At 45.8% G+C, this 25835-nt stretch overlaps 1 protein-coding gene across 1 annotated transcript; it reads left to right on the top strand.

The window, feature by feature from the left end:
• Positions 1–24683, top strand: DDT (D-dopachrome tautomerase). Its single transcript, XM_073559177.1, has 3 exons — positions 1–185; positions 17105–17280; positions 24395–24683. Exons 1-3 carry the CDS (start codon positions 78–80, stop codon positions 24465–24467), a joined length of 357 nt encoding a protein of 118 aa, XP_073415278.1. The 5' UTR covers positions 1–77; the 3' UTR covers positions 24468–24683.
• Positions 24684–25835: the final 1152 nt, after the last annotated feature.

The raw sequence follows: 25835 nt of genomic DNA on the forward strand, positions 1-25835 counted from the left end.
TGGCAGGACTGACCAATCAGCTGCTGCCAGTCTATATGTAAGGGCAGCCACCCTTTCCCTGCTGTGTGCGTTTCATCATGCCTTTCTTGGATTTCCAGACGAATCTTGCCCAGGACTGTATACCCGAGGAGTTCGCTGAGAAGCTATGTTCTGCTGCTGCTTCAATTCTGGGCAAACCTAAGGAGGTGAGAGGCTGAGCAGTGGGGCCATTGCTCTTCTTACACAAGCTGGGCCTGGTCACTAAGCATTTGACACTTTTGATTGGAAAATGCTGGTTTAGGTTTTATTTTTAAACGTGTTTTGTGTCCTATAATGTTTTTACACATCCCTTCTCCCTTTAAACTTCTTTTTTATTAGTTTTAAACAAGAAGGAAATGCAGTACATGCGACATACAATATACATTGTCCACCGTAGCATCGCTTTCCTGGATCATCTTCCTGGCCAAATTACTAGTATAATTTTATTACTCACAAATATCATCTATCACACGGTTTAACAAATACATTCTACTGTGCGTTTATTAGATTCAAATACTCATCTGATTCTCTAAAGAGTATCCAAGGCGCCCAGATCAAGTTGAATTTACTTGTTCCAAAGGTCGTGCTGGCCATTATCTCTTCATTATGATAAATTTGGTTAACTTTGTGTAGCCATTCGGCCACAGAAGGGCAGGTCTGAGACAGCCAGTATAAAGGAATTAACATTTTGGCTGCTGCCAACAAATACATTAGAAGTTTTTTGTGTTTAGATTGTGCTGTTTCACCTGACCAATTCAAAAAGATCAATCTCAGGGATGGAGGGTCTGGGAGCTGACAAAGGTTTGTTGAAATTTTAAGCAATTTACTCCAGAATAGCTGAATTTGATCACACTGCCACCAAATATGTATATAAGATCCCTTCTCTCTAAGGCATCTCCAGCACTCCGAGGACGCCTCAGGTTGCCATTTCTTTTTTATGTCCGGAGTGGCGTACCACCTAGTAAGGACTTTGTAGGAGTTTTCTTGGATCTTTACACATCCAGAAGGACCATGCGAGTTTTTATAAATCTTGTCAACTTCCCATTCCTGTAGCTCCACCCCAAGATCTCTTTCCCATTTTAATATGAACGCTCTTTTAACTGAGGTAGCATGCGGTAGTGCGGGAATTTCGCTTGCAAATCCTGAAGAGGGAGGATCGCTCCGTCTTCCATGAAGTCAGGGCCGGCGTTATGGGCAGGCAGACCGGGCAGGCAGACCAGGCAGCTGCCTAGGGCCCCCGCTCCTCCAGGGGCCCCCAGCCAGCGGCACATCACACAGCCACTATGGGGCCCCTGTGAGGCAGGAGGGCTCGCCTGCCCCCAGCGCCGACTCCCGCCGCCGCACTGAAGGAGGCAGTGATGGGGGAGAGAGCGTCAGCTGACGCTCCCTCTCCCATCATTCCCCGCTCTGCCTCTGACACAGCGGGGGCGCAATGACGTCATCGCGCTCTCACTGTGTGCAGGAGGAGACAGGAGCAGCCAGCAGCGCGGGCATGAGGAGAAGGTGAGGAGTGTTGGGTTTTTGTTTTTTTTTAAATCAATGCGAGTACTAGACTGTGGGGCCACTTTGGGGGGCTATATACCATGCTGGGAGGGCCATATACCATGCTGGGCTGTATTATACCATGCTGGGGGGACTATATGTATACCATGCTCGGCTGTATTATACCATGCTGGGGGGCTATATACCATGCTCGGCTGTATTATACCATGCTGGGGGGGCTATATACCATGCTGGGCTGTATTATACCATTCTGGGGGGCTATATACCATGCTGGGCTGTATTATACCATGCTGGGGGGGCTATATACCATGCTGGGCTGTATTATACCAGGCTGGGGGGGGCTATATACCATGCTGGGCTGTATTATACCGTGCTGGGGGCTATATACCATGCTGGGCTGTATTATACCGTGCTGGGGGCTATATACCATGCTGGGCTGTATTATACCGTGCTGGGGGCTATATACCATGCTGGGCTGTATTATACCATTCTGGGGGGCTATATACCATGCTGGGCTGTATTACACCATTCTGGGGGGACTATATACCATGCTCGGCTGTATCATACCATGCTGGGGGGGGATATATACCATACTGGGCTGTATTATACCAGGCTGGGGGTGCTATATACAATGCTGGGCTATATTATACCATGCTGGGCTGTATTATACCATTCTGGGGGGGCTATATACCATGCAGGGCTGTATTATACCATTCTGTGGGGGGATATATACCATGCTAAGCTGTATTATACCATGCTGGCCTGTATTACACCATTCTGGGGGGTGCTATATACCGTGCTGGGCTGTATCATACCATGCTGGGGGGCTATATGCCATGCCGGACTGTATTATACCGTGCTGGGCTGTATCATACCGTGCTGAGGGGCTATATACCATGCTGGGCTGTATTATAACATTTTGGGGGGGCTATATACCATGCTGGGCTGTATAATACCATTCTGGGGGGGCTATATACCATGCTGGTTTGTATTATACCATTTTGGGGGGGCTATATACCATGCAGGGCTGTATTATACCATACTGGGCTGTATTATACCATTCTGGGGGGGGGGCTATATACCACGTTGGGCTGTATTATACCATTCTGGGGGGGGGCTATATACCATGCTGGCCTGTATTACACCATTCTGGGGGGGGCTATATACAGTACCATGCTGGGCTGTATTATACCATACTGGGCTGCATTATTCCATTCTGGGGTGCTATATATCATGCTGGGCTGTATTATACCATGCTGGGGGGCTATATACCATGCTGGGCTGTATTATACCGTGCTGGGGGCTATATACCATGCTGGGCTGTATTATACCGTGCTGGGCTGTATTATACCATTCTGGGGGGCTATATACCATGCTGGGCTGTATTACACCATTCTGGGGGGACTATATACCATGCTCGGCTGTATCATACCATGCTGGGGGGGGATATATACCATACTGGGCTGTATTATACCAGGCTGGGGGTGCTATATACAATGCTGGGCTATATTATACCATGCTGGGCTGTATTATACCATTCTGGGGGGGCTATATACCATGCAGGGCTGTATTATACCATTCTGTGGGGGGATATATACCATGCTAAGCTGTATTATACCATGCTGGCCTGTATTACACCATTCTGGGGGGTGCTATATACCGTGCTGGGCTGTATCATACCATGCTGGGGGGCTATATGCCATGCCGGACTGTATTATACCGTGCTGGGCTGTATCATACCGTGCTGAGGGGCTATATACCATGCTGGGCTGTATTATAACATTCTGGGGGGGCTATATACCATGCTGGTTTGTATTATACCATTTTGGGGGGGCTATATACCATGCAGGGCTGTATTATACCATACTGGGCTGTATTATACCATTCTGGGGGGGGGGCTATATACCACGTTGGGCTGTATTATACCATTCTGGGGGGGGGGCTATATACCATGCTGGCCTGTATTACACCATTCTGGGGGGGGCTATATACAGTACCATGCTGGGCTGTATTATACCATACTGGGCTGCATTATTCCATTCTGGGGTGCTATATATCATGCTGGGCTGTATTATACCATGCTGGGGGGATATATACCATGCTGGGCTGTATTATACCATACCGGGCTGTATTATTCCATTCTGGGGTGCTATATACCATGCTGGGCTGTATTATACCATGCTGGGCGGGCTATATTATACAATGCTGGGCTGTATTATACAGCCCAGCATGGTTTACAGCCTGTATACCATGGTGGGCTATATACCATGGTGGGCTGGGCTGTATACTATGCGGTGTGTTATATACCATGTAGGGTACATTTTACACTATATAGGGGGAGGCTGTGTTAAATAATATGAAGGGCTACATTATATTCTATGGGGAGGTGGGCTGTATTATATTCTATGGGGGACGCTGTATTGTAGTTATTATATGAGGAGGGCTACATTGTATTCTATGGAGGGGCTACATTATACTATATAAGGGGCTTCATTATATCCCATGAGGGGGTTGCCATATATTCTATGGAGGGGCTGCATTATACTATATGGGGGGTGGGACTGCATTATATACAATGGGGAGTTACATTATATTCTGTGGAGTGGCTGCATTATATTCTATGGGGGTTACATTATATTGTATGGCGGGGCTGCATTATACTCTGTGGGGTGGCTGCATTATGCTGTATCGAGGACTATGGGGAATACATTATATGAAGAACTATGGGGTGCATTATGCTATGGGAAGTGATTTGTACTACATGGGTGACTATGGCGGTGCATTATACTATATGGAGTGTATTATACGGAGGACTGAGCAGTGTATTTTAATATATGGAGGGCTATGAGGAGTGTAGTATACTATATGGAGGACTGAGCAGTGTATTTTAATATATGGAGGGCTATGAGGAGTGTAGTATACTATATGGAGGACTGAGCAGTGTATTTTAAAATATGGAGAGCTATAAGGAGTGTATTATACTATATGGAGGACTATGGGGTGTAAACTGTAGATGTCCTGCTGATAACATGATACTGTATGGTGATCTGTTAGGGTGGTTTCACATTAACGTTGCAGGCCGCTAAGCCCCCCGCTCTCTGCCGCACCTCCTTCGGTAGCTCCGCCTATGGGCGCATGACGCTTTAGCACTGGGGACGCACACGGCCGCCGCTAAGCCCCGCCACCTGCCGCGCCTTCTCTGGTAGCTCCGCCTATGTGCGCATGACGCTGCATGCGTCCTGCATCCCCTATCTTTAGCACTGGGGACGCAGGCTGTGCGCAGGTATGTGTTTGGCGGTGCATGCGTCCTTTTGACGGTGCGCCGAGCGCACCAAATTGCAACAGGTTGCGTTTGGCGCTGGTCGGCGCACCGTCAAAAGGACGCATGCGCTGCCAAACGCATATCTGCGCACGGCCTGCGTCCCCAGTGCTAAAGATAGGGGACGCATGCAGCGTCATGCGCCCGTAGGCGGAGCTCCCGGAGGAGGCGCGGCAGGTGGCGGGGCTTAGCGGCGGCCGTGTGCAGGCCGATGCTGTGGCCTGAAACGCTAATGTGAAACCACCCTTAGGGTGTGTGCACACGTTGCGGATTAGTCTGCGGCTTTTTCTGCAGAGAATCCATATCTCTTGGCAGAAACTGCAGAGTAAAACACATGCATTTTTTCTGCGGATTCCTAGCATGTGTACAGCGGATTTGATGCAGGTTCTAGTGCGGTTTGGCAGTGTGAATGAGAGAGAGATTGATTTGTATGTCCCGGAACATACACTGCAGCTGCGGTCCCGCAAAAAAGACGTAACATGCTGCGGAAAATAAACCGCAGCAAATCGGCGCGGAATTTTCAGCAGCATGTGCATGGCGGATTTGGTTTTCCATAGGTTTACATTGTACTGTAAACTGCATGGAAACTGCGGCGTAACCGCAGCAAAAACCGCAACGTGTGCACACACCCTTAGTGATCGTTCTGTTCCCATCATTCTTTCTCAGATGGTGGAAAGAGGCCGGGAAACAAGCATTGAACAACTTCAATTTTGACGATCATTTAGCGGCCCGAACTCAGTGCATGTAAATACAATCGAAATGCTTCTGTGTGATGTGCAGTATGTTAGCATTTGGGGCCCCATTTTAAACTTTGCCTAGGGCCCCACTTTGCCTAAAACCGACCCTGCTTGAAGTCATCTAGGTTATCATTTATCTTGTGTAAAGTATCTGTCTCTTGTTATGAGCTCATTTTCTCCTTCACCTTTGATGTCTGATGAACTCCCTCTGCTGGTGAAAGGAGGTAGTGAAATTGATTTGGATGGGAAAAACCTGTCATCTGAACAGGTGGAGTGTGATTGGACATAAGGCCGCCGACGCCCTGCTGGGTTGCTGGTGATCCTCTGTGCCCTGAGTTCTGGCCTCCAGTTTAGTTCTGTCTACTAAAGCTAAGTTTTTGCTCTGCTATTGTTCCATGAGATTTTGTCTGGTTTACTTAGTGTTTGTGTTCAGCCTGCCCTGCCTTGGACTGGCTGAACTCCATTTTTGTCTCTGATCAGTTGATCTCTTTGCTCTGTTTTCAGAATATACCTGAGTGCTGATATAGTGATTTTGAAGTCTAGTGACTTCAGGGCCTTTTCTATCAGACGTGTTGGACATTATTTTTGGCAGGGCTTTTGCGTGATTGCAGACAGTTGCTTTTCTTTCCTGTCCTATTTAGTTAGTGAGGGTTAGTGTTTGTGTTTTCCTCTGTTTTCACCGTCAATACATGTTGGGGGCTGTCTATTGCTTTGGGGTCTGCTCTGGGGCAGTTTAGATTTCCCCTTTCTTTCTTTAGGTTTATTTAGTTCTCCGGCTGTGAACGAGGTGTCTAGGACCACCGTAGGAACACCCCACGGCTACTGTTAGTTGTTGTGAATAGGATCAGGGGTCTGCAATCCGCTAGCTACCAACCTCTCCGGTTTTCTGGACTTAGCTTGCATTTTTGTTTTTTCCTCCTCCGGTGACTCATTCATATCAGTCTCTATAGTCAGGGAAGTCTAGGTAGAGGCCGGGTAGGTCTATTACCTTTATCAGAGGGGATGGGAGTGGCATCAGTGAGGATGAAAATGTAGACCAGAACATAATCAAATTCCTTGTAATTGCGTTTTGGGAAGAGGCTTTTTTTAAAAATACTGTGGATGAATGGAGTAAAGTGTTAATTGGAACCGACAATTACTCTTTCGCAATCTCTATCCAGGGTTTATGGTCATTGTCTCTTCCCCAATCAATCAGAAGAGACAAAGTCGCCGCTGAGTGGTATTTTTGTGGGTCTGGAATTCCCATACCTCCTTTGTGTTTAGGCAAGGAAAGTGTGTTATAATTTATTCTGGGCTTCAAACCTCCCCATATGTATCTGCCGAAAAGAGACCTGACCCTCTGGAAGAACATGTTTGGAACTGTAATTGGTAACATTCTAGAGATATAGCTATACTTGGGTAATAGGAAACCTTTGAGGTTTTTTTTCTTCCCATCCAGGAGACATATGGGGGCCTTCCATGACTTTATGGCTACTAGAGTGTTATCGAGAAGGGGCACGAAGTTGAGTGAGAAAAGGGAGTTCCAATGTGGGCTTAATTTAATACCTAGATATTTAATATATTTAGAGTTCCATTTAATTGGGAAAGCTGCCTTCAGCTTTTGGATTATTCTAGAGCTTATGTTTATTCCCATCGCCTCAGATTTCTCTAGGTTGATCTTAAAGTTCAAAAGCTCTCCAAAAGTCTCGAACCTCTCCAGCACCGCCGGGATTTCTCTCACTGGGTCCAATAGAAGCAAGAGAAGATCATCTGCAAACCCCGCTACTACATGTGGAGTACCCTCAATCTTAATTCCCTCTACTGCCGGATGTTGTCTGATACTCTGTATTAATGTATCAATAGTTAAGATAAACAACGCTGGTGAGAGGGGACATCCCTGGTGTGTGCCATTTTTGATCTCGAAAGGGGGCGAAAAGTCCCCATTTACTTTTGCGGATGGAGATTTGTACATTTGAAAGATGGCTTCAATAACTAATGGTGGGAAACCAAACCTGTTCAGGGTCTCACACATGAATGTCCAGTCCACTCTGTCAAATGCCTTCTCTGTGTCGGTACCCATCAAAACTAAAGGTTTATGATGGTTATGGGCATGTTGCATCAAATACAGAACTCTTAGGGAGTTATCGCTTCTCTCCCTTCCCTTCACAAAGCCAACCTGATCCAGAGAGACAAGTGTCCAGGATCTGGCTAATCCTCGTGGACAACATTTTTGCAAATATTTTTAGATTGTTATTCAGCAGTGAGATCGGTCTGTAATTACTGCACAACTCGGGATCTCTGCCCTCTTTATGTATTAATGTAACGTGTGCTTCCAATGTTTCGCCCTTCAAAACATCGTTGCACAACTTTAACAAGTGCGGGCCCAGCATCTCCCAGAAAGTCTTATAGTAGGATGTCGGCAGTCGATCCGGGCCCAGGCTCTTGCCCATAGGACAGCACGACAGTGTGGACTGGAGTTCCCCAATAGTGAAGGGAGCAGACAACTCCTGTTGCTGAGTTTCAGATAAAATTGGGAGTTTTAAGTTTTGTAGAAATTCTTGTATACTAATTCATCTATTTTTCAATTGTTCTACACTCTCTCCCGGTCTTAAGTTATACAGGGTTGAATAATATTCTTTAAAGGTGGCGGCTATTCCGTCTGGATTTGTGATTTTTGACTCCATCAGAGCGTTTAACCTTGTAAATAAGGGATTTGGCTTTACGTTTTTTGATCATGGTTGTCATAAATTTTATCCCCATGTGCAAATACCCTGTGTTTCCATCTGGTGTAGATTTTTATTGATTCTTTGTTTAGTAAGTCTCTAAGAGATTGTCTCCTCTGAGTGAGTAGATTTAAAGTGTAAAGGTACCGTCACACTAAGCGATATCGCTAGCAATATAGCTATAACTTGTGACGTTATAGCGATATTGCTAGCAACATCGCTGTGTCTGATACTTACCTACGACCCGCTGGTTATCGCTGATCGCGCGAGAACGTTCAAGACCGCTTCTCGTCGTCAGCTTCCTGTGGAGCCGGGCGGGAGGACGCAGGATCGCCTAGTGTGAAAGGTAAGTAGCGACCCCCGTCCCCAACGATGTCGCTGGTGAGATCTGCCTGTGTGGCAGCTCACTAGCGACCACTTAGCGATGTACCAGCGATCCTGACCGCGTCATATGTGTGACAGTACATTTAGGATCTAAAGTTGTCTTATGGTCTCTTTCCAATGTTTGAATCTCTTTATGTAGTGTCTCAATTTTTTCGTTTCTGTTCCTATGCGAGGCCATAGAGAAATTCACCTCTGATTACGGCTTTGTGAGCTTCCCAGATAGTTGAAAATGTGATATTTTCACTAAGGTTGGTCTCAAAGAACTCCTTGATTTTCTTGTTAATTTTATCTCTGGAAGACTCGTCCACAATCAGTCTCATTTAACCTCCAAGGATTATTTTTTGGTCTATGGCCTATCATAAGTTTGATCAGTAATGTGGAGTGATCCGAATGTACGCTCAAAACTATTTGTGAATCCCTCAGATATGCAGACGTCTGGAATGGGACGAATAGATAGTCTATTCTACTGTAGGACGATTGTGCCTGCGAGAAATGTGAAAAGTCTCGTGCTGTAAGATTTAGGAATCTCCACGTGTCGATCAATTGATGTAGATGTAAGGTTGTTCGAATGCGTGTTAATGCGTTTTTTGAAGTGTTAGACTTCCCGGTAGAGGAGTCTATTTGTGGCTGAAGAGGGGCATTCAGATCTCCTCCCAGAATCAAAGTGCCCTCTAAATTGGCTTGTCTCTCATAATTTTAGAGAACCAGGTGTCTTGTTTTACATTAGGGGCATATAAACAACTGATTGTGACCAGTTTGTGTGCTAGAATCCCTTTTATGAAAATGTATCTGCCATCTTTGTCATGGAGCTGATCACGGTACTGAAAGGGTGTGTCTCTTGCAAGAGCAATTGCCACTCCCCTTCCCTTCCTAGAAGAGGAAAAGGAGTGAAACCATGTATTATAGTAGTGTTTTTCAAAGCTTGGGGTTTTGTCCTGGATGAAGTGGGTCTCCTGTAGAAGTGCAATGTCAGTCCCTAATTTCTTAATGTGTGACAGTACCTGTGATCTTTAACTGGAGCGTTCAGACCTCTTGCGTTGTATGATGCAATTGTTGTCTCTTGCATTCTGTCAGCCATGTCAGGTCAATAGGTGTTGTGAGTTCATTTTCCCCTTCGTCACTGAGGTCTGGTGAACTCCCTATTCTGGTGAGGGAAGGTAGTGAGCTTGATTATCAGGCACCTGAGCCTAATGATGATGACTGGCTGAGTGGAGTCACGGACTGGATATAAGGCTGCAGACGCCCTTCTGCCCTGCGGGTGATTTCTCTGTGGACTTCTAGGACACCAGTCTGATTCCTGGTCCTCTAAAGCTAAGTTTGCTGCTTTGCCTTTTTGCATTTGTGTTTTGTTTTTTGCCTTGCTTTTTTGGATTCTGCCATTCCCTGCTGGGGTGAGCTGAATCTCCTTTTGCCTGTTGCTCTGTCTTCAGAATATTCATGAGTACTGACAGTCTTTTTGAAGCCTAGCGTCTTCAGGGCCTTTTTCACTGTCAGTCTGTTGGCTCTTATTTTCATAGGGTTTTTCACGGATTGCAGACAGCAGCCTTCCTGTCCTTTCCTATCTAGTTAGCTTGGGCCCTGTCTTTGCTCAGTCTATCTTTCTGTCTGTGTTGTGTTCTTTCTTCTTGCTTCACCGTCATTATATGTGGGGGGGCTGCCTTTTGCTTTGGGGTCTGCTCTGGGGCAGTTTAGATTTCCCTTTCTGTCTTTAGGCTATCTAGTCCTCCGGCTGTGATGAAGGGGTCTAGGGCATCGTAGGAACCCCCCACGGCTACTGCTAGTTGTGTTGATTGGTTCAGGGGTCTGCAATCCGATAGCTGCCAACCTCTCTGGTTTTCTGGACTTAGCTTGCATTTCTGTTTTTGCCTCCTGCGGTGACTCAATCATAACAAATAGGTACCGGGGCTCGGAATGAGATTGCAAATGAGTTGCCGACGGACAAGGGAGAAGTTGTGAAAGGAAAAAAAAGTGAAAAAACAAGAACATTAACATGTAACTTAAAACAACGGCTTGTTGCCCTAAATTAGCAACTTTTTTCGATATCAACAAAATTGCAAATGCCATAATGACCATCAGGGGAATGATGGAATGCAGCATAGCTAAATTATCTTATCGTTCCATATGAAGGCGGGATATTCTCCACGGATCATCTAAGAGGTTGCATTCCCGGATAGTCCAGAAACAAGAGTTATCAATTCAGACCGTGGAGGGGTTTTGTCTCCCTGCTTGTCTAATTCTGTGTCTTCGTTCTTTGGAGTTGTCCGCTTTTTTCCATGGTTCTTGTAATGCCAAGTCTGGAAGGCTAAACTCGATGTGGGCAAGGCGAAGATCCGGTATCTGGTCTAGTTGAATGTCCAGCTCTGTGCACACCTTAGCGACGCCTCTGGAGATTGGTTTATCTGAGTCCGAGAAATCAGAAGGATCTACTTGCAAATCCTCTGGCTCCTGATCGTCGTCTGCCTCTCAAGGCTGCGATGAGTCGCGCTTAGGGCCGCTTTGTTTTGTGAAAAATTTTTCCATCTTTTTGGATATTTGTGGGCCACTGTTGACACTAGCAACAGATGGCTTTCCAATCTTGACCATGGTCCCTTTATGTTAATCGATACCAGGACCACAGTGCGTTGCACCGCTTAGAATTGTAGACTGAAATCAGTGCGATTAGATGTAGAGTCATGTGGCAGAATAGGGACTGGAATGAAAGACCTCCCGACTGGAATTTTTCAAATGGCCACTAGATGGGGGTCACGTGCAATTCTATTCATGCTGTTTTCACTAGATCATCCAGTGGAGCCTTCTTTAGAACCATATTGGAGTGGTAGAAGGAAACGGCATTATCTTGATGGCTGTTTAATTGAATTTATCAGCAGTGATCATTCTTTTATGATATAGGGAGCATCTTCACATTATCCCTCAGGAGCTTCCTCTCTCGCAATCAACATGGAACTACTGTACATTCCCCAGTGGGCATCGTGGTTTAATTCTTAGATCATGGCAGTAAGAAGAGATTGGGCGATTCTCCCAGACAGTCTCACTTATCTCAGCAATGAGAAATTGTCAGTACAGGGCAAACTTCAAAGATAGTAAGAGCTTTGTGTTTGTGCTCAGGGTAGGCCCACAGAATCACCACTTCCAGACTCTTCTATTGGGGGGTGGGGGAGAGAGACTATCGTGTGACTGACAGGTTGCCTGGAACGTTTAACGCCCCTGGATTTTCAGGGGTTTATTTTGGGCCTGTCAGTGGCTGACCGCGGCCTTTACTTCCTACAGCCCAGTCAGAGGAGAGCGTCCCCCTCCCGACTCTCCCCTCACCCACCTCCCGAGGGCTCCTTCACTGACCTCCTCTCCTTGGGATCAACGTAGTGGCCTGTATAACTGTGCCTGTGTCCGGGGGCGGCTTATGCTGCAGCAGCAGGGGATGAGCGCTGGGCCTTCTGGAGGGGAATCCCCGCCGCGCGTCTCCCGACACCCGTCGGCCTCAGCTCACCCGATCTTCCTCTCCTCCACTTCTCAGGGCTTCCCGTCCCCTCTCCCGCTCTTATCTCCAGCGGTCGGTGTTTTCTCCGCTGCTCCTTACTGTGAGCGGTCAGCAGCAAGCCACAGGGAGATCCGGCCTTTAGGGTCCTCTGTATGTCCCACGCTCCGCCGTCTCCCTCGTGTCTCAGTTATCTCCCTTTTCCATGTGGGAGGAAGGGCTTCTGGACTCAAAATAAAGGCAACCTCTGAGGTTTGATGGACTTAGTGGCTCCGGGGGCTTTTTTCTTAATTCCCGAGGCTCACTGTGGTGGATCGCTTCAGATGAAGCAGGAGCTCCTTGGAACGTGCCCTGCTCCCTCAGCGGCCATCTTGGATCTCCCAGATTTACGGTATATCCTTTTTTTCATGTTTAGCTTGTGTCACACACTAAAAGATGCTTTCTTTTGTAAGAAATTTTTGCACCACCGTATTTTGAGCTATAATTTTCCATATTTTGGCCGACAGTCATGTGAGGACTTGCTTTTTTAGCGGGATGAGCTGATGGTTTTACTGGTACCATTTATGGGCACATGACGGTTTTTGATTTCTATTCTGACTTTTGTGGAGGCAGATTGAACAAAACAGCAATTCATTCCGCTGATGGAGCTGTATGGTGGCTTGTTTTGCGGGAAAAGCTGGCACTTTCAGTGATGCTATTTTTATTACCATTTGTTTTTGTTTTTTTTATCGTGTTTTATTTCACTTTTTCCAAGTGGTATGACGATACCGATTGTAAAGTGTAATTTGCTACTTTTTTGTGTAATTTCATCTGTGAATATCACAGATGCCGTTGTGTATTCGCGCCTGCACATTGAAAAGACTTGCGCAGTAGGCTTTACCCAGTAATGCGCATGCGTTGGTATTGAATGCACATTGAAAAGACTGCTCACGCAGTATGCTTTGCCCAGCTGTGGGCAAAGCATATCATCAGTACTGTGCATGCGCTGGTATTTTTCCCTGCCGTCTATGACCCGGAAGTCTTCACATGCAAGACACTCTTCCTGGACGCTGGATACCTGAGTAAAGCCCTGCGCATTACACCAGTAGCTGAGGAAGAAAATAGTTCAAAAGATTTTCTTCCTCAGCTTCTGGTGTAATGCGCAGGGCTTTACTCGGGTATCCGGCGTCCAGGAAGAGTGTGTCTTGCATGTGAAGACTTCCGAGCAGTCTTTTCAATGTGCAGGCGCGAATACACAACATTCACAGATGAAATTATGTCCAGCAAGCCAAGGAGGGGGGGAGAGAAGGAGAATAAGCCACGCCCATCTGACCGGGCCGTGGTGATTCACATACATCGCAATAGTGATAAAAAAAGTTTTTATGCATCAAAAGTGCGGGGTCAGGGGGGATCAAAAGTACTACTAGAATCCTTATGTAACACAATTGAATTGTATCTTTACATGATATGTCCAAAAATGGGTGACAGATTCCCTTTAAAGGGAATCTGTCAGTAGGATCAACCCTCCTAAGTAGTCTATATGGGCATGTAGGTCATAGGAAGCTGAATAACATACCTCCCAACTTTTGAAGAAGGCAAAGAGGGACAAAGGCTGCGGCGCGCCGCAGCAAATTTTAGGCGACGCCCCCTAGCCACACCCATTTTAGTAGTCACGCCCATATCCACGTCCCAACCGCACCCATTTAGCACTGCTGATCACACTGTTTCATTAATTATAAACAGAAAAAAAAATGGAGCGCTGATGCCCCGCCGCTGATTCTCTGTCCTCCTGCGGAGTCCCGAACGATTACCTCCTCCTGAGGTGACATGCTATAAGCTGACCGCCGGAAATGAGGTCAGCAGTCATTTCCAGCGGTCAGCTTACAGCACGTCACTTCCGGTGGAACGTGATGTGCGGCGCAGAGCACAGTCAGTGGCGTAGCAACTGTTTGTGGCGGCCGGGGCGGTCGAAAAATTTGCCGCCCCTTTGGTCGTTGATAATCTGGAAGCATCCGAAGAGCCCACACTACACTCAAAGATCTAATTTTTAGTGTGCTACTAAATCTGCTGTTATTTCTAAATTTCTAGACTTTCATCTTGCAGTTCTCTCTCTCTCTCTCTATATATATATATATATATATATATATATATATATATATATATATATAATGTATGTGTGTATATATATATATATATATATATATATATATATATATATATATATAGCGCCCCTGAGGCTTCAGTCGCCACAGAGATACTGCACCTTCTCCTAAGGTATGGTATCCCACTATCCAGGTAGGGTGGGAGCTCCCTTCCACATTCCAACACCTGCACCCCACACACAGGATAGTTCAGCAGGGACCCATCCATGCTTTATGCTGGAAAGGTCATAGGGTGCCTTTTGTGGTCCCTGACTTCGTAACACGAGAGGTGCAGGGGAGGCGGGTGGAGTTAGATATAAAAGAGAGCGAAGGTGTAGGATTTCTAGTCAGTAGGTCAGTCCGCAGAAGAAGGCAGGCAGAGTAGGAGAGGACAGCCACTCGGTGAGGAGTGGGGATCCCTGGAAGAAGGGATGGAGGAAGGAGTGCTGCAACTGCCCCAGTGAACTGGGCCAGCTGGCACGGGAAGGAAGAGAAGGAGAAAGACGTAGACCGGAGACTACAGATTCCATAAGAGAGATAGAATAGGACGGTGGGAAGCAGGTTGAGAAGGAGAGAACCCTTCCAGTCCAGAGAGCGCAAAGGCTGGTGCCCGGTCCCCGAGGTTGATTGGATCTTTATGTCTGGCAACAGACACCAGAGGAGTAGTGAGCCACTAACGCCTTACTCCCATCATAGACTTGGGACACAACAACAATTGGATAGTGAGCCGGGATGCAGAGAGGAGTCCCTGAAACAGGCTACAGCTGTCTGTCATACAAGTAGAGGCTAGGAACACCTAGAGAGAGGCATTCCAGGGTAACTAAGTACTGGAGTGCTTCGCACCTAAAGGCGCATTGGAGGAGTCGTTCAGTAAGGTACATATTGGTGGAGGGGAGAATCCTATCTGGCCTGGAGGTTGGCTGGAGCCCTGACCTGAAGAACACAGTACGGAGGCAGGTGTGTTTGAACTGCAACCAGTGAGTAAAGCCTTGGAATCGCACACCCTGGTGTCCTCCAGTTATTCCGCACCGTTACACCTGAGTACCTGTACCTACATCATCTACACCTCCCCGCTATTACTTCATCTACACTGCCCTGGGACTACAGCTCCGCCTGTGGGGAGCTTTACCATCTATGCTGCACACACCATCAGTCCCAGAGGATCTACCCGCAGCGTCGGCCTAACATCACACTTGCAGAGCACCACAGGTGGCGTCACGATCTTTCCATATAAACTATATTACAAACATAACTGCCATTGATATTGGGCGCCCAGGGCCACGGACCGGGTCACCGCTGCTGTGACACATCCCCCTGACACCGGCCTGGTACTGAGTACCCCGCTGCCCTGGGTGCGAGGGGCGACATATATATATATTAGCTTGATTACCCTACTGAACCTCCACCACTGCCCTGCCGAGAGCCGCAACATAAAACAGTGTGAGATCCACGTGTCCTCCCCCTGCACAGGCCCCCCATGTCCTCCCCTGCACAGTCTCGCCGTGGCCACCTATCTGCACAGCCCCCCAATTCCCAGTATCCCTCCTCCTGCCGGTTGCGGGCTCCGTTCAGCAGCGTCGTGCTCTCCCCGGCCTCCTCCAGCTGCTCCCGGCCGGACCACGACACCCTGTTGGCCACATGCTCCGTGTTGTGCGGCCGCTCCGCTCGCTGTTTGGGCATGTGACAGCCGGAGCCTCGGCAGATCCCACGGTCATGTGACTGCCAAGCTGCAGCGGGGTCATACCAGGAACTCACGCCCGAGGCATGACGGGTAATGTAGTCATATAGTGTTACCTTAACAACACGGCTGCTGGGGCCTTTCCTAAAAGCAGCTGAGGAACTGTCATGCTACCGTGCCACCCCCACACACATGCTGCCAGGGGGGGACCGCCCCCCCACGCTACGCCACTGAGCACAGTACTGTATTTTGGGGGCGTACACCGGCCACCGCGATTGCGGGATAGATAGCTTCCTGGCCGGGACGGCGGGATACGGCCCCGAAATCGGGACTCCCGCAGGAATCGGGAGGGTTGGGACCTATGGAAAAACATGATACCTTGATATTTGCGATTTGATGCCTTGTTCCAGAGAAATCCATGTTTTTCTTTTATGTAAATGAGCTGTTCAGGACTATGGTCTGGACTCTGATCTCCCTGAGAATCTGGATCCAGAGGTTATCTTAAAGTTAATCTGTCACCAGAAAAAACTATTAACCTGCAGACATGGGTTTAATCTGCTGGTTAATAGCGTTATTAACGTGCTCGGCTCCTGCACTTGGCCTAACGCTGTGGGGAGGATATTTAACTTTATTCCCCCTGCAGTGTCCCGGTTTCAGTCACGGGGGGGGGGGGGGGGGCACTGGTTCAGTCATTGCTCTGAGTATACAGAGCGGCGGATATAACCACACTCCTGGCCTTCATAGACAGCCTGACTGACAGCCGGCACCAATGCAGAGAGGGTATCAGTCATTACAAACACATTTGCTGTGTTGCAGCACTGTCTCTCTGTGAGATGGAACCTGCAGATGTGTTAGGTATAATCACACATACCTCTGCAGTGAACTGCCATTACACATCACACTGGTAACTTCCCTGTCATTTATAATAAGCCCTAGAGGAAGGTTCTCAAGAAGATTTATGTTTGGCCCATAGTTCTTATCAGCTCACTCACAAGTAAGAAAGGTGGATTTCTCTGCAATAAGACATCAGATCGCACATACCAAAGTATCATGTTATTCAGCTTCCTATGACGTACATGCCCACATCCTACTGACTGATTCCCTTTAAAAAAGCTATGCTGTAGCAGAGAGTATGTTCTGTGACTTAACGCATATTTATTTGTCTCCACAGAGAATCAATGCAACTGTGACGAGTGGATTGTCAATGGTGATAGGTGGCTCATCCGCTCCTTGTGCTCATCTGGCAATCTCTTCCATTGGAGTTGTAGGCACTGCCGAGCAGAACAAGGAGCACAGTGCAAAGTTCTTTGAGTTTTTAACTCAAGAACTAAACTTGGAAGAAGACAGGTATATCTTTGAAAAAATTACATTTTAACCCTTTGGTCTCATGTATTAAATTCTATTATGCCAATTGTTTATGAGGAACAGTACTAGGACTGATATAAAAGCGCAGGATCCCTCTATTGTACCTCTGCATAACTTTAGCTTTCTTCTGAAGTTACGAGGTTTTATATGAATCTGACAGAAAATGTGATGTGCCCCGCTGGACTTGTATGCACAATCCTTTTATGTGCGATCCTCTCTTACAGAAGAACAATGTAGCCTATATGGTGATGCATGCTCCATGGAGTACTACAGAGTAGGGATGGTTAAAAGGAGAACACGATCAGAGTACACACCATATGACATCCGTAACCTGTACTTTGCATTATATCATACTAGCTGAAAAGCCCAGCGCTGCCCGGGCATAGTAACTAACTACGGTGAATTATAACAAATTATAATGATATATATATATATATATGCTGTGTAGAGCCCCGCCTACTCCGCATAGCCACATTCACTATAATATCCCATCAGCCAGAGCTACCGGACTACTCCCCCCCCTAATGTCCCACATCATCCCGTCAGCCTGGGGTCAGAACCAGAGCGCTGAGTGGATTTGTCCTGACTTCCATATAGGAGACCCCTTTAAGAGAGCCTGGGGTCAGAACCACAGAGCTGAGTGGAACGGTCCTAACTTCCATACCAGGGATGCCTTTAAGAGAGGCCTGGGGTCAAAACCAAAGCCCTGGATGGATTTGCTCTGACTTCCATACCAATGATCCCTTTAAGAGGGAAGATGTGCCTATGGGATGGAGGATGTGTGATGGGGATGTGGGCAGGGAGGGGGGGATTCATTTCTGTCATGTGCTCTCTGCTCCTTTCTGGGGGGCAGACAATATTTGGGAGCTTATGTTCCTGGGGATGCTAGATTTCTCTCACCATGTCATAGAATCGTAGAGTTGGAAGGGATCTCCTGGGCCATCTGGTCCAACCCCCTGCTCAAAGCAGGATTCGCTAAATCATCCCAGTCAGATGTCTGTCCAGCCTCTATTTGAAGACTTCCATTGAAGGAGAACTCACCACTTCTTGTGGCAGCTTGTTCCACTCATTGATCACTCTAACTGTCAAAAAGTTTTTTTTCTAATATCTAATCTGTGTCTCCTCCCTTTCAGTTTCATCCCATTGCTCCTAGTCTTTCCTTGTGCAAATGAGAATAAAGATGATCTTTCTACAATGTGACAGCCCTTGAGATATTTGTAGACAGCTACTAAGTCTCCTCTCAGTCTTCTCTTTTGCAAACTAAACATTCCCAAATCCTGCAACCTTTCCTCATAAGACAGGGTTTGCAGACCGGTCACCATTCTGGTTGCTATTTTCTGAACTTGCTCCAGTTTGTTGATGTCTTTTTTAAAATGTGGTGCCCAAAACTGGACACAATATTCCAGATGAGGTCTAACCAAAGAGGAGTAGAGGGAAATAATGACTTCATGTGATCTAGACTGTATGCTTCTGTTTATACATCCTAGAATTGCATTTGCCTTTTTTTGCTGCTGCATCACACTGACTCATATTCAGTCTGTGATCTATTAGTATACCCAAGTCTTTTTCACATGTACTGTTGCTTAGCCCTATTCCTCCCATTCTGTATATGCTTTTTTCATTTTTATTGCCCAGATGTAGTACTTTGCATTTTTCCCTGTTAAAAACCATTGTTAGTTGCTTCCCACTGCTACAGTTTATTTATCTTTTTGAATCCTCTCTCTCTCTTCTCTAGTATTAGCTATCCCTCCTAGCTTTGTGTCATCAGCACATTTAATCAGTTTACCCTCAATTCCTTCATCTAAATCGTTGATAAAGCTGTTGAACAATACAGGGCCCAGGACAGAGCCCCGTGGTACCCCACTTGAGACATTCTTCCAACTGGATGTGCAGCCATTTACGACCACTCTTTGGGTCCGATCACTAAGCCAGTTATGAATCCACCTAACAGTTGCCTTGTCCATTCCATACTTAGTCATTTTTTCAATAAGGATTGTATGAGATACTTTGTCAAATGCTTTGCTGAAGTCAAGATATACTATATCTACAGCATTTCCTTGATCCACCCAATCAGTGATTCCGTCATAGAAGGAAATTAAATTAGTCTGACATGACTTATTAGTTACAAACACATGCCGACTGTTTAATCACTTCATTCTTATCCAGGTACTGACATACATGTTTAATAATTTGTTCAAAGATCTTTCCTGGTATAGAAGTCAGACTCACCGGCCTATAGTTGCCTGGGTCCACCTTCTTCCCCATTTTGAAGATAGGAACAACATTTGCTCATCTCCAGTCTTCTGGGACTTCTGTTCTCCAAGAATTTTCAAAGATTATGTAGAGGGGTTCAAAAATTTCTTCTGCTATCTCCTTCAGTACTCTGGAGTGTAATTCATCTGGACCTGGAGACTTGAATTCATTTAGGCTAGCGAAGTGTTTCCTCACTATCTTTCTGTTTATAGATATCCTGGATTCTTCTATTCCCTTAATAGGACAATGAAGAACAATTGATGTTACATTTCCTTTCTGAGAGAAAACCGATGCAAAATAGGAATTTAAAAGTTCGGCCTTCTCAACATCCTGTGTTACAATTTCATCATTTTCATCCTATAGCATCTTTGACTTTTCTTTTACTTTTGACATATCCCCAAAATCCTTTATTATTGCTTTTGACATCTCTTGCAAGCCTCAATTCACTATCAGCTTTAGATAATCTGATTTGTGCCCTGCAGATTCTGTCAGTGTCAGCTACTTTTAACCAGCTCTAGTGAAATGAGAGATGCTTAGTGATTGGTGATATATACATACAGAACAGACCAAAAGTTTGGACACACCTTCTCATTCAAAGTTTTCTTTATTTTCATGACTATGAAATCTGTAGATTCACTCTGAAGGCATCAAAACTATGAATTAACACATGTGGAATTATATAATTAACAAAGTGTGAAACAACTGAAGATATGTATTATATTCTAGGTTCTTCAAAGTAGCCAACTTTTGCTTTGATTACTGCTCTGCACACATGTCGCATTTGGAAAGCCCCTGATGTGCCAAAACAGTGGAAACCCCCAATTCTAACTCAAAAGCCCCCGTTACACATAGCGATATTGCTAGCATTATCACTATAACGTCACTGGTTTTGTGACGTTATAGCGATATTGCTATGTCTGATACTTGCCTCCGACCGGCTCCCCCGCTGATTATCGCTGATCGCGCGAGAACGTCCTGGACCATTTCTCGTCGGGCGCTTCCTGTGGTGCCGACGAGCGGCGCGGGCGGGAGGCCGTCAGGATCGCCGCGGGAGGCCGTCAGGATCGCCGCGTCTGACAGGTAAGTAGCGACCCCCGACCGCTGCTATGTCTCTGGTGAGATCTGCCTGTGTGGCAGCTCACTAGCGACCACTTAGCGATGCACCAGCGATCCATATCGTTGTGTCGGGATCGCTGGTGCGTCGCTAAGTGTAACGGTACCCTAACCCTAATGGGGGGGAAAATGGAAATTTTTTTTTTTTTTTTTTTTTCCCCCCCTAACTAAGGGGGTGATAACGGGTGTTTGATTTACTATTTATGGCGGGTTTTTGTTTGGCAGCTGTCGCACGCTAAAAGAGGGTTTTTATTGTAAAAGTAGTTTTTGCATCACCACATTTTGAGAGCTATAATTTTTCCATATTTTGACCCACCGAGTCATGTGAGGTCTTATTTTTTTGTGGGATGAGTTGACGTTTCTATTACCTTTTTTCGGGCACGTGACATTTTTTGATCGCTTTTTATTCCGGGGTTTTTTTGTTTTGTTTTTTTGAGACGAATGACCAAAAACCAGCATTTCATTAATTTCTTTTGGGGGTGCGTTTACACCGTTCCACTTGTGGTAAAATTGATAAAGCGATTTTATTCTTCAGGTCAGTACGGTTACAGCGATACCTCATTTGTCTTGGCGCTTTTGTGCAATGACAAATTTTATATAAAAAAATTATTTTTGCATCGCTTTATTCTGCGAGCTATAACTTTTTTTATTTTTCCGCTGATGACACTGTGTGGTGGCTCGTTTTTTGCAGGACAATGACATTCTCAGCAGTACCATGGATATTTATATCCGTCTTTTTGATCGCGCGTTATTGCACTTCTTGTCCGGCGGTATGATAAAGCATTATTTTTTGCTTCATTTTCTTTTTTTAAGGGGTTAACTAGTGGGCCAGTGTTATAGGGCGGGTCGTTACGGACGCGGCGATACCAAATATGTGTACTTTTATTTTTTATTTTTTTTTTTTCAAATGAATTTATTAGGGAATGTTTTTCTTTCTAATTTACTTAGCAATTTTCTTTATAAATCATTTTCAGCAGGCACTGCTGGAGGCTTTCTCATGCTTGCGCTCTGCAGGCACTGAGAAAGATGCCTCCCTGCCCCCCCCCCCCCCCGAAGGTCCCCGCCGCCATATTGGATTCGGGGACCTGCAGGGAAGGAGGCCCCCCCCCCCCCCCGTATCAGCGCTGCACATCGCGCTGCTGTGGGGTCTCGTGGAATCATGGAGGGAGCCCCCTCCCTGCAGATAATTTCCTGATCCTCCGGTGCACTGCGATCATGTTTGATCGCAATGTGCCAGGGTCAGTCCGTGACCGCCCCTGACACATAGTGCTGGGTGTCAGCTGTGATAATCAGCTGATCACTATGACGTACTATTCCATCCTTGGGACTTGTCCCAGGTCACATGGACGGAATAGTACGTCTAATGTAGGAAAGGGGTTAAAGCATATTATTCCTTTTAAGTGAACAATGGTGCAGGAGGAGAAGATTCTGGAGTCTCAGGTTAGAGAAGCTGAGCAACAATATAGTGATAACTCCTCTGACCCTAATAGGCAAAATTAGGTGCATAGGGGTAATACAGACATTGGCAGAGACTTAAAGGGATATTCCCATCTCAACATGTAGTATGTGTAATAAAATTGTCAAATACCTCCAATTAGAAATGTAGAATAGTTCTTCTGACTTGCTATGTCTCTTTCCTCATGTGCAGGCATTGCAGTAGCTTTGTTATCCATGGTTATGAGCACTAGCTAACTGACTGTCATAATATGAGTGGTCGTAACCATGGATGGATTGCTACTGCAATGTCTGCATATGAGAGAAAAGACAAAGCAAATCAGAATTATATTCTAATTTGAGGCATTTGCTGATATTATTACACCTACTACCTAATGGGATATGATCATAGAGATGGGAATACCGCTTAAGTCCACATGTCAACTCTTTTCGACTAAGCATACATGTAATTAGGTGGGCAATCAATACAGTCACCTCCTGGCTCTATTGGTTAGGCAGAACAAGTCCTCTAAATCAATTTGTAAGATACCGATTGCACATTATGTTCAGTTACTTCCAGGTTAAGAAACTATTATTCTGCCCTATATAGGTTTACTCCCAATAATTCTGTAGATGAGGTACTCGCATTCCGGGCAGATATTCCATTCCCTACACTGTCCCATGAGAATTTTGACATGTTAGAAGATGCCTTTACCATTGATTAATTACAATTGGCTGTCTCTGATATGGCACTGAATAAGCCACCTGGACAATATGGCCTCCCAGCTGAGATTTACAAAAGATCTGGAGCAACGTTATCCCTGATTTTGCTTACCACTCTGGACTCTGCCTTTCAGGCTAATCACCATGAAACTGGTTCAGTTTAGCTATATATAGAATTGCCTTAAATTGTCTGTCATCCACTTCCGTCTGGATGTCCCAGAATCCCACAATCCACTGCGCCACACACGAAGTTTGCCAACCGCCATTTTAGAACACCCAAATGATGCCGCTCAGATCCAGGCCACTGCTGCGATCCCAACCACCACTCGGATCCAGGTCGCCGCTGGGATCCCGAGGCTGTGAAAGGGGGTATAATGAGGGGGTTTAATGAGATGGTGTAATGAGAGGTATGTCGCACCGGATCCCGCCGCTGCCTACCCACCCACCTCCATGCAGTCACAACCAGCAGGTAAGACTGCGGCTTGAGGTCTGTGCTTGAGATTGGGTGCGGACACCCACTGGTGGCGCTGCACACCATCTCAGCACAGGCTGCAAAACACTGTCTTTCCTGACGGTTGTGACTGCACAGAAGTGGGTGGGCCACCAATCCCAGCGCCACAAAGTTGCCCCCATTGTGATGCTACTGTCCTCCCGATGCGATGGCATCGGGCACACATCTAGTATATTGGTAAACTGTGATCATACCCCCATCAGTGGCAGCACCTAAACTGACCACTGCATACAGCATGCCAGGCTGATGTGGTTTCTTGTGAGAATAATGTATGGCTAGCAACCTGGCTGCATGAATCATGGGTGACCGTCATAGATTGATGGAAGTGTTTGATACAGGAAAGATGTATATCTTTGTACCGTGTTAGCCAGTAGATAGGACTCTCAATTCTGAATATTTTTCTGAGTGGCTGATACCTTTTAATGGCTAACTGAAAAGATGTGTTACCATCTTTTCAGTTAGCCATTAAAAGGTATCAACCACTGAGGACTCTCAATTCTGAATATTTTGGAAGTGTTTGGTACTTGAGTAATAGAGCAGTGGACTTCTAAGGCCGGAGTCACACATAGCGACTCACCAGCGATCTTGACAAAGATATCAATGTGTCAGGATCGCTGGTGAATCGCTATGTGATCGCTGGTGAGCTGTCAAACAGACAGCTTCACCAGCGATCAGCACAGCGATGCCCAGCGCGCGGCGTCGCTGTGCACGTTAGTAACCAGCACGCTGATGCAGGAAGCTGGTACCTAACGTACACATCGGGTATCTAAGGGATGCACATCCCTTGGATACCCGATGTGTACATTAGAGACCAGCGACCAAAATAAAGTCCTGGCCTTTTCTGCAGCGATACCGGCAGGGGGGCCGATCGCTGTCACACACAGCGATCTCGCTGGTGAGATTGCTGTTGTGTCACAAAAATTGTGACTCGGCAGCTATCTCGCTAGCGATCGCTGTGTGTGTGTGATGGGGCCTTAAGAAAAGCAATGTGTCATTCTGGAATTGTTAAGAATTTAATCAAGCATTTTATCTAACCATTATCTTTATTGTCTTGTTCTCTAGGGTTTTACTACGCTTTTATCCTCTGGAGCCTTGGCAGATAGGAAAAAAGGGAACAGTTATGACCTTTTTGTGATGTCCTCCTAAACCACAGTGGGATCATCTTGTAGACACATTCCTGCCTTCTCTTATCAGTCCAGGAAGATATCTATTATCAATGTCAAGTCACATATGAAAATGTGTAACCATAGAATATTTCAAAGCAATGCATATTCTCTAATCTCTTAAAACATTATAATGCGGACTGTTGGTAGTGTTTGACTGTATAATGGTGCAATAAAAAAAATAACTAAATAGTGTTTGGATTTCATCTGCTCTATATATATATCTAATCATGAGAACATTTGTAGGGATCGGAAACAAGAATGTAAAGAATGGGGCAGTCGGGAGTGGATTCAAAAGGGATAGGAAATAAGAGAGTAAGGGTAAATGTACAGATTGTGTATGAGTAATATCCGCAATGAACTATAATACCAGCTAAGTGTACAAAAAATGAAAAAATTTCTGTGCAGAAATCTTAAGCACGTCACTTCTTAGCGCATTTTCACGTGGGACGGATATACAGTTGATTTTCTGTCAAAATTTTCCAGATGGTTTTAACAGTACCAGCATTGAGTGTGAGAGTTCATGAAATTTCATCTACACCTTGCGGAAAAAAAATCAGCAAGCAATGTAAATTGCATCAAACATGTCAATTTATTCTGCACACTCTCACTGTGGATTTCAACCTTTGTAGTGCAGATAGTGAAATCTATGGTGAATCGGCTTTTTTTTTTTTTTTTTTCTTTTCTTGGCTATGTGCCCACGTTGCGTTTGTTTAGTGTTTCCGCCGCGTCTTTGCAGCCAAGGAAATGCTTAAAAAAACACTTAAACGCATTACCATGCAATCCTATGGGATTCCGCAGGTGCTGTGCTAATTCTAGAATCGTAGAGTTGGAAGGGACCTCCTGGGCCATCTGGTCCAACCCCCTGCTCAAAGCAGGATTCATAGAATCGCAGAGTTGGAAGGGACCTCCTGGGCCATCTGGTCCAACCCCCTGCTCAAAGCAGGATTCGCTAAATCATCCCAGTCAGATGTCTGTCCAGCCTCTGTTTGAAGACATCCATTGAAGGAGAACTCACCACTTGTGGCAGATTGTTCCACTCATTGATCACTCTAACTGTCAAAAAGTTTTTTCTAATATCTAATCTGTGTCTCCTCCCTTTCAGTTTCATCCCATTGCTTCTAGTCTTTCCTTATGCAAATAAGAATAAAGTTGATCCTTCTACAATGTGACAGCCCTTTAGATATTTCTAGACAGCTATTAAGTCTCCTCTGTCTTCTCTTTTGCAAACTAAACATTCCCAAATCCTGCAACCTTTACTCATAAGACAGGGTTTGCAGACCGGTCACCATTCTGGTTGCTCTTTTCTGAACTTGCTCCAGTTTGATGTGGTTTTTTTT

The sequence above is a fragment of the Dendrobates tinctorius genome, unplaced genomic scaffold (assembly GCF_039654945.1).
Source record: "Dendrobates tinctorius isolate UK_male_01 unplaced genomic scaffold, ASM3965494v1 ptg000265l, whole genome shotgun sequence".
NCBI classification, from domain to species: domain Eukaryota; kingdom Metazoa; phylum Chordata; class Amphibia; order Anura; family Dendrobatidae; genus Dendrobates; species Dendrobates tinctorius.

Bases quoted from the DNA above. Each gene is read 5' to 3' on its own strand.
- DDT (XM_073559177.1), top strand. From the start codon at position 78: ATGCCTTTCTTGGATTTCCAGACGAATCTTGCCCAGGACTGTATACCC. The intron at 186-17,104 runs GTGAGAGGCTGA...TTGTCTCCACAG, and splicing joins TTCTGGGCAAACCTAAGGAG to AGAATCAATGCAACTGTGAC. The intron at 17,281-24,394 runs GTATATCTTTGA...CTTGTTCTCTAG, and splicing joins CTAAACTTGGAAGAAGACAG to GGTTTTACTACGCTTTTATC.